This window comes from Miscanthus floridulus, chromosome 11, assembly GCF_019320115.1.
Source record: "Miscanthus floridulus cultivar M001 chromosome 11, ASM1932011v1, whole genome shotgun sequence".
In the NCBI taxonomy this organism is placed as follows: Eukaryota; Viridiplantae; Streptophyta; class Magnoliopsida; order Poales; family Poaceae; genus Miscanthus; species Miscanthus floridulus.
In genome coordinates this window covers 99180940-99190843 of record NC_089590.1, presented here as the reverse complement: position 1 = coordinate 99190843, position 9904 = coordinate 99180940, and the positions used below count along the sequence as shown (strand labels likewise).

At 40.5% G+C, this 9904-nt stretch overlaps 1 protein-coding gene across 16 annotated transcripts; it reads left to right on the top strand.

Annotated features, from left to right (window-relative positions):
• Nucleotides 1–322: 322 nt before the first annotated feature.
• On the top strand, nt 323–9530 carry LOC136492807 (uncharacterized). 16 transcript variants are annotated; one of them, XR_010768184.1, is made up of 16 exons: nt 323–574; nt 665–796; nt 964–1026; nt 1308–1360; nt 1478–1554; nt 2373–3470; nt 5847–5930; nt 6003–6622; nt 6723–6890; nt 6968–7081; nt 7164–7777; nt 7868–8188; nt 8268–8530; nt 8637–8823; nt 8903–9029; nt 9105–9457. XR_010768184.1 is itself a non-coding variant. In XM_066488825.1 (16 exons), exons 8-11 carry the CDS (start codon nt 6571–6573, stop codon nt 8173–8175), a joined length of 642 nt encoding a protein of 213 aa, XP_066344922.1. In that variant the 5' UTR covers nt 323–574; nt 665–796; nt 964–1026; nt 1308–1360; nt 1478–1554; nt 2373–3470; nt 5847–5930; nt 6003–6570; the 3' UTR covers nt 8176–8188; nt 8268–8530; nt 8637–8823; nt 8903–9029; nt 9105–9373; nt 9473–9530. The 16 variants fall into 16 exon arrangements, 15 of the variants coding, with proteins under 15 accessions (XP_066344922.1, XP_066344923.1, XP_066344924.1 ...); XM_066488825.1 differs by lacking the exon at nt 7164–7777 and adding an exon at nt 9473–9530 and having other exon boundaries at nt 9105–9373; XM_066488826.1 differs by lacking the exon at nt 7164–7777 and having other exon boundaries at nt 2373–3202; nt 3324–3470.
• Nucleotides 9531–9904: the final 374 nt, after the last annotated feature.

Here is a 9904-nt window from a genome sequence, read left to right as displayed (position 1 = left end):
TCTACCCCACCGTATAATACACCAGTTAGAATAAATCTACAACCACACAAACAAATGTCTGCTCCACAGTCATGACATATGCTACATCCACACCCATAAATGCACCCAAAAAATATAACACCATCAAAACAGATGCACCGGATTATCTCTTAGCCATTCTCTCACATTATTCATTCAAATCCGATAGCTTATATTTAGTGTGTCTCTCCTCCATCGCCCTCCCGCGGACCTCTCACGCGTATGCGCATGTAGGTTAGGCTCGCGTTGATTTCGGTAAAAAAGACTATAGTCTCTCGTACCGTGCAACCAAACATGCGTCTTTAGCCAGGATCTCGCTGTTGCCGCACGCGCTGCCATCTCCGCGCACGCCTGCTGGGGCCGCACGCGCCGCCGCCTCCGCTTCTTCATCTTCCTCCGCCAGTCCCAGCATGTGAGCCTGCAAGGAGCCAGGGGCCGCGCTGCTGCGCTCGTGCGACCTCCTCTCCTCCATGGCCGCGTGACCTGGTGCCCCGTCGAGGTCTTCTCCTAGGAGCGCGTGACACCAAGGTCTCCATCCCCTGCCCACAGCCCCACGGTAAGTCCCAATCCGACCTCTGATTTTGGATTGTGGAACCCTAGAGTTGTTCAATTTGTAGTATGTGATTCTCCGTACTTCTGCTCCAAGGGATTTCCCTGCATCAGCTTTTCCGTCCTGCATCTGCGCAAGGAACAGATGGATGCTGCGCAAGGAACAAATGGATTTGGTTACGGTCCGATGTGAGAGTTAGGGATTGATATTGGAGAATTATGTCATCAGGTTCTGCTTATTCTTATGCAAATACAGTATTATCAAATATTTGATTTATCAATGAGAATAGGCTGTAGTTTTTTGTTGTTACATTTTGAAAGGATACGCATTAATTTTTCTGTTGTTACATTTTGAAAGGATACACATTGATTTTGTCTTGCTCGTCTTCCTTTCAGTACAAGTCTGTGTCATGTACCCTGCAAGCACACAAAGAAGACAAAATTAAGGTTCATTATCATGTAAGTATATGATATGTTACCTGTTTAGCCTTGCTGTATTTTCCACATTAAATTTTCAGTGATGTAGCCCTGTAAGGGATTGCTCTCATATACAGATATGGCTTAACTCACACAGTTAATATAGCTACGTAGAAGAACTGAGCTAATTGCTTGGCCGTATGATCTTTGTAGATGCAATATCTTGTCTCATATATGGTTTGCCTTTTCATGTTTGATTAAAGCACTCCTTGGTATTTTTCATGTGCTAATTGTCTCACTGATGGATCAGTTTTTTATTGTAGCTATGACAGAGTTGACCGTTCGAATACTCTTGGAAATGTCCAAGTGATAAAAGGTTATTGTCCTTCACTATAACAATAAACTTTCTATGTTTATCTGTGGTCCAATGTCCATACTAAACTGCATAGGGCTACCAACATGTTCCTGTTTGTTCGCTCGGGAAATAATACAGAGTCTCGTTCGATGGGAGCTATGGATGAAGGAGATGCAGTATTTGGTGCCAGTGCTGAAGTGGACCTTGATTCACAGGTTTGGATCATTTTCCTTTGACCCCATTTGTGTTTTAGCATGGTAACATGACAATAGTTGAATATCTATATTTTTCAATATTTTGCCTTGATACTGGATTAGCGAGAGAGTTCTCAGAATTCAACTAGGATATGGCGTAAGTGTGACAAACACCGAAAAGCAGGTTTTTTATAAATTTTATCTTGTTTTGTATTTTACCGTAGCATTAGCACGGGCAAACTAATATATATATATAAGAGAAAAGAGACGGTGGCAGCCTACGCACCATGCAACTCCACACATTCTACTTTCATATGTCGGTGTGAGCCCTTCTGCCAACTCAATCGATTTGATCCGCGGACGCCTGATGATTGGATTTAAGTTTTTCGAATTTTAAGGTTTGATCCATGGCATCAAAGAGGATCCTGAAGGAGTTGAAGCACCGTCCACCTCCTGCAGTGTAGGTGATTTTGACTGAAATAACTCAAAACTGAATTCAGGCCAACCAATAAAAAGGATGCCGACTCCACTTTTAAACTTCTAAGGTAGCATAAACTTTTTGTGACTTTAGTCATAAGATAGAAAGTTTCTGGGAACAGCCTTGATGAAAGTAGAAGTAAACAATTGTTAGATTTAGGGTTGAGGAATGTTGTGCACTGAAAGAAATATATAGGTCTTACAAAATGTTTGTTTATTATTTTTCATACGGAAAATGCCAATTCAAAGGAAGCCATTTTTTAACATTGGTTTCAATTTTCAAACAATCTGTGTACTATTTGACTTATTATGCATGATTTCTATTTGAATATTAGTTCCTATACTTGATCTTTGATGTGTAGAAGAATCATCAGAATTGCTCATGTCAAGGATCTCGAATAAATTAAGGATGGAGCAAGAGATCACGGTATGATCAGGAATTGGTTCACTTAATGGAAACTAGGGATAATTAGGAATTGGTTCCAGTCCGTTACATGATCAAACTGTATGAATGATAAGTTCAGTATGTCATGTCTTTCATATAATTATTTTGGCGTTTTGGCAATGGTTCAGTAAATGCAATGCCTTGTCTATGGAAAGACAGTGTAGTTTCATTTTATTCTTAACTATGGAAACATAGAGTAAATGCAATGCCTTGTTTTTATCTCTCGGTTCATGTCAAGTGATTTTGAAGTTTATTTTTTCTAACTTTCTCTGGGGGTACCATTAGTTTATTATGCTTGCCTTGTCATATTAGCAAAACACTGAACTTTCAGTGCTTAGTTCAGCGCTATGAAACAACTTTCACAAAGCATAATTAGCTAAATACTTCAAATTTGATAGAATTAACTTTGTTATGCATAAGTGTTTTTTGGATTATATACATGGTCATATACAATTGTGTGAAAGGTGAACTATGAAAAGATATATCATCGTTTAGTCGTTTTCATGTGCATCCCTGAATGAAGCCGTGACGTTAGCATGGGCACTATACTAGTCCATCTTAATTGAGAAGCTAAGAAAAGGACAAAGGGGTGCCACACGCGCACACGCCGCCGGCCAGGGCGGGCCGTGGGAGCGGGCGTGGGCCGAGGCCGTGGCCGTGGCCGTGGCATGGGTACCTCTGCGCGCACGGAGTAGCGGGAGAGCAGGTGCCTCCGGATCCCTTGTCCGCCTAAGAACCTTGCACGGGGTGAGCGTCGATTATTAGGTTTTTGGGGAGCGGTCCTCGACTACTCGTCCACGTACATCTTCTTCCTGGCGGTGATCGCTCTCAGAACCCGTCTTCTTCCCGGTGATTGCTTGCGGAACAGCAAGGCGTCTTCTTCCTGGTGACCATTCGTAGGACTACACTGCGAACATCTCCCTGCATCGACTGCGGTCCACGACTTCGAGTAACGCACTATGTTGACTAGTGCGAATGGAGCCTCCAATGCCCTCGGCATGGGACCCTCCGCTAGGTGCATTCTAATCTCTGTGATTATTGTACTTTGTGCTTTTACTATTTCCATCTGTATGTCATGTATGCATGTTGTAGCGTTCATTAGAGATGTACACATGCACATATATGCCGTCACGAATCTGCTGATGTTATATTTCTAGATTAAATTGACTATGAAAATGCTGAAATTTCTAACTATATATATATATAGAGAGAGAGAGAGAGAGTATATTCAGTAGCCAGTTTCAAAATAAGTTATTCTATAGCCACCTCCATTTACGATAATTTTATATACTAATTTATGATAATGTCAATACATATTTACGATAGTTGAGTTACTATAACATATGGGGATATTTACCGTAACGTTATAGTAAACCACTTAGTAAGGAGTTACTATAATCTCGTAAATTAACATAGTAATTATTGTAACTTAAAGTGACTACAGAATAAGTTATTTTATAGCCCGCTACAGAGTATATATATATATATATATATATATATATATATATATATATATGGAAAAAAAATTCCTACTCCCTGGGAGGAGTTGCTCCCTCCTCCCAGGAAGGCAGGAGGCCGCCAGGCCAGTTAGCTTATAGTAATACAGATAGGTGAATCACGGCCAGCGAGAATCACGACGACTGTACAACCGCATATATTATTTTATTTATTCATTAATTAAATTTGTTTTTGCCGAGAAAAGTATATACACATACTCCATTCTCAAAAAGGTATGCACGGTATATTTTATTCTCAAAATAGTATGAATACATACTCGTTGTTTTGTATACCTCTATACGTGAATGTATGCACATATACTCCGATCGTGTGGTCTAAGTATGCACTTATACTATGGCGTATTTCTGCATACTCCATTCCAAAAAGTATGTATAAATACTCTTTTCTAATAAGTATGTACAAATACTTCATTTCAAAAAGTATGTATAAATACTATTCTAAAAGTATTCAAAAAGTACGTATAAATACTATTCTAAAGAGTATGTACGATACTCCATTCTAAAAAGTATATATAGGTACTCCTTATCTACCCTACTAATGCACCAAGTTTTCTTCACTTGGTCCGCCCAGAAAAGCGTCCCCCGCTGAGATGGTCATCCTAAATGCACCTCAAAAATTATACACACAAAACCAACCACGTCCGAATCAACCGTCCAGATCTGTCCTCAATATTCTCTCTCATTACTCACGCACGATCCAATGATCAGCATATTTTGTATGGTATTCCTCCTCCCCCTCCATGCGTTGCGGAAAAAGGAATATTGACGCGAGAAAAATTGACGCACGAGAAATCCACGGCTCTTTCCACGCGGAGTCCGCCTCCGCTCGATCTCCTGCCTCCGCACCTACGAAGCCTCGCCACAGCACGTATGTTGCCTCCGCATACGTTGCTCATCCCTCCTCCATTTCGGTGCTCATCCTTCCTACGTGATTCCCCGCCGCCTCCGTCGTGGACGTGCAGGCCGGCTCCATCATCGACGTGCAGGCTGGGCGATCTCGATCGTGGACAGCACAAGTCCGGGCGGGTCTTTACGACGGTGGCCGCGGCACCAGTAATGCAAAATCCACGGGAGCAGGCCGAGCAGGACGCGACCTGGAAGATTGATCTCTCAAGATCAGCGATCCCTGCGGGCTCTCTGAGGGACTCGCAAACGACGGCGGCCGCGGCGACCAGGACGCGCCACCAGTGACGTGAAGACCACCGCGATCAACCGAGGAGGACGCGGGGAACCTGTACCACACTACCATGGCACATTCAAAACAGACGACCATCACGGCGACCAAGGTTATGTTTCAAATCAATCTGTGAAGTTCCTGTCATATGGAGGTGTTGCCGCTTCTCTGATGATCCAAATGTTGGCTGCCTGGACCAAACAAACTAGCAGTATAGATCGAGTGGTGTGGGTGTGGCCTTTCGCTCTGCCATATAGCAGGGTAGATGCGCAGCTAGGCGATGCCCCGACTTCTGAAAGGAAATAGAAAGTTTATAGCCCTCACAAATATAGTTATATATACGAAGGTAGTATGTTTTGCGTACAAAAAGAAGAGATACATAAAGCAACCAATTTTCAGGAACAACTTAATTTTAGAATTGCATATTTCAAGGTTTTCAAGGTCTTACTGATAAAAAATAGAGAAGAGGTCTGCAGGCGATCTTTCCACTACTGTGTGTTTACCATTGTTTTTTAGGCCCATGTCCTAGTTTCTCATTCAGTTTTCATATCAAGTATGACAGAAAATAAAATTTTGTATAGGAATACTTACCCAATAGATAAGCTACCTACAGATAACACTCTTTCACCCTAACTTTTGTAGTGCTACCCTCAACTTTCTATCTGAGTTCTAACATTCCATTTTTCATTGACCTGAACAGGGAAGCTATTCATCGACTTGACAATGGGGACGCCAATATATGGACGCACTGCCTTCAACGATATAACAAACATCCAAACCCCATGTACGTGATTAACCAAATTAACATACATACAAACAACACCATGTATATATATGACACCACCATTCCGAACAGCTTGCACTGATGAAGATCGCAAGAGGGAGGAAAGAAATAGGAAACAATGGGAGTACCGCGCAAGGAGAAGGGCTGAACAAACTGACGAGGAAAGGGAGGAAATAAATAGGAAGGCATGTGAGTATCGTGCGCGGCGGAAGACTGAATCAAGTGCACTTTCAAACCCACCGGATCAAACATGATCTTCAGGAGGTAACAATACGCTATTTAGAACGTGGCTACATCTCCTAGTTGTGCATCTTGTTTTTAGTTATGCCCCTTGACAGCAATAGAAGGACAATATCCACATACTAACACTGTTGGAGGAGGAAAGTTGACAACAAACGGGACAAATCCATCAACAGTTGTCCCGCCCTCGGTGGAAAGATTTCATCCTGCCGCAGCGGTGAATTTCTGTGACAGGGAAGCTACAGGGACCTACTCTGGAATAAGGCTACACACACCCATTCCGACTGCGGCCTCAACAATTTTGAGTGGTGCATCTTCGCTTCAACACAAAGAAAATGAAAACCGTCGTCGGTCTCCGGAATGGTTGCATCGAAATGATAATTACATCAGGAGTCATCAAATGTATGGAAATAATGCATGTCAGCAGTCTACTGAATTCCACCATGGTCCAGGTGAGTCAGCATTTCGATGACGGTTAGACATTTACATGGTACTTATTTTTTATGAATCTATTTTAATGAGTTAATAAATGCACTAAACAAACCTGAGCAGGGTCCAGTTCAAGTGGAGACAGGCTTTTGAGAAGAAGAGAGTGGTACAATAATATGGATGACTCCAAAAAACATGAAGTATTGACCAAAATGGCATTGTATACAAGGGATAATAGAAATAGTACACCTCCATCCATGCAGGCTACTCCAACCAATGCCCAACAGACAGGTTTATACGGCACTGCTCTATTACACCCACCTTGGTCTAATAACCACAACTAACGTATGGTCCATGACCTACTGTAGGGCTACCGCCGCCGCTCCAACGGTACAATGGGAACACCGATGAGGTACATGAATATGACAGTACCTTGTTTGAGCCAGCACACAATGAACAGCCTGATTCAGATGAAGAGGAAGGTGGGTTCCTTTTTAATATTAATCTAATTTAGAACACGGGAAAAGTACACTATAATATGAATCATTTTGGCTGACTATGCAGTTCCTTACAAGCAGAATACATGGAAGATCAGAGTTAAGCCTGGGCAAAATACCCAATACCCATTACCCGTACCCGAATTACCCGAACCCAGACCCGAATTACCCGAACCCGAGGTACCCGATCCCAAATTCGGATAGCGATTTTGATTACCCGAAAATAGTTTGGGTAATTCGGGTAATATCCCCCGGTACCTAAACTACCCGAACTACCCAAAGATTTGTTGTCTTTGTATTCATCATGTGTTGTTAGCTGAACCATTTAACTTATCACTTTATTAGAATATAATTCTCTCTATTTGAATGAGTGACTGTAATATATTATTCTCTACAAATTGCTATTGAAATTCTATACAAATTGCTGCTGAAATTATGTATAGATCGCTACTGAAATTTAGTGTAGTTTGTTGTTTTCTGTAAATTTGGGTATATCGGGTAATACCCGAACCCGAATTATCGGGTACCCGAATTTGCGGGTAGTGTTTTTTCGGGGGTAATATCGGGTAGCAATTTTTATTACCCGAATTTTGAATTACCCGACCCGAAAAAATCGGGTAACCCGAATGCCCAGGCTTAATCAGAGTGACGACGATGAAGCGAGGTAATTTCGCGGGGAAGGTACTTACGGAAATGTACTGAAGTCCAGAATTAGTGTGTTTAAATAGTTTTACCATGTCCATTTGCATCTGATCCTTAATTTCCATGCAGGTGAAGGATTTGAATCTTACCGTATACCTGGTCATACTGACACCGACGATCCTTACGACTACGTCTATAAGGATTTACCATATCGGCACCACATTTTGAGAAAGGTACCTGATTGCAGGTATTGTGGGGCTATACGGTTCGAATATGAACCACCAGGATTTTGTTGCCGAAAGGGAAAGATTCATGTGCATATTCCTGAAGTGCTAGCTGAATTAAAGAGGTTATTTACCAGCCTGGTAGATGTCGATGCAAAATATTTTAGAAAACACTTACGTTACTTCGTATTGGACCGGAAGTACTTTATCTGACCATGTAACCTAGGTACTTACTTAAGAATCTACTTCTAATACATATCAGTTATTTTTTAATTGGTTAGCATATAAGCAATTACTGTTTGCAGGAAGATATAAGTAACTTCAGGTTCAAGCTACCTGCGATCTTATATAACTCGCTGTTAAATGAAATAAGGGGGTTACCGGATAAAGAGCAAAAGACTAAGACCGGCGATGACCTAGATGAACTTGTCGAAGAGCTCAATGACCTCGATATTTTGATGTCGGGTAACACGAAGTTGACAAGGACGCTAAAGTGGACAAACAGAGAAGACCTATTGACGACAATTTGCGGGTTGTTCCACTTGATCGCCGATGATGAGACTATAGAGTAAGTCATGCATTCTAAAGTAAAACGTACTGTTCTAATATAAATATTGCCTTTGTCCATTCTAGATTGCTACAGCAAGTAATTTGTTCCTTGTCCTTGTTTTCAGGAAAGAGTGGATACGAAGTACACGACCATATCCAATTTCTTTAAGTCTTAGACAAATTATAAATATTTTAGATGATGATAGACGGCTGGAACATGAAACCTTTAATATGGCTATTCGGATGGTCGCGTGCAACCAAGACATAGCGCAGAAGAAACAAATATTCCACTACATGGATCTCAAATTTGCTGTAAGTTGATATATATAAATCATTCTAAAAGATTGTTTATACATGTCATACTTAAATTATGTAATTGTATAATTATCAGGAAATAACTCATTTTGGATGAGATCCACGATGTTGTCCCAAGATTGACAAGGCATACCAAGATCAATTAAAAAAAAGTATTTGAGTGCTGGCCGAAAAAGCAGTACGACATTAAAGAATGTAACAATGTAAGTTGTGTTTTGTGTATTACTTTAAAACCTTTTAATTTATTTACCACTTATAGTCTGTGTGTTTGTTTATAGATTCTACTACCATATTATCAAGACGGTCTATACACTTTATTCATAATCGACATGCAAAAAATAATTGTGCATATTATGGATCCACTTCAAGATCATGTATGCTTGAAGGGTTATGATCACAGAGATTCATATATACCTACATTACACACTATTGCTAGAAGGTTCAATCTTGCCATGGGATTGTTAAATTATAAGATGAACGGCAATATTTATCACTGGAAGCGAGAATACCCTACGTGTGTAACAAAGATTACACATAATAAACATCGGTAATCACTTGTAATATATTTCAACTTTCATATCACATAAATAGTTATTTGATCTATGTACATCAAATAAACAATTGATCTTCTGCGGGAATTTGGGAGGCTTTCTTGTATACAGTTTCATGAAGTCATGGGATGGCATAAGATTGCCACCGATCAACAATGTAAGCATGTATAGTACATAACTAAGTTTAATAAACTACATTGAAAAATAATAACTTATTTATTGTTATCTGCCATGCACAACTACCAACTTCGCTGAGGAGGGAATTCTTGGCCGATATCTTGACGAGTAATGCAAAAGAATGTAGCGACAACATCCCTGATAATCTGCAATACATGATTAAGGAGTTAGGTAGAATCTAACTTTACAATGTGCACTTATATGAAAAGTGTTCCAAATTATATATAGACTCAAATACAATTGTTGTGTAATAGTAATATTATGAAGAATAAATTGGTTATAATTATGAGCATCCCAAGATTAAAACCGTAGCGTCAGCACGGCATTATACTAGTAGACTCAAATACAAT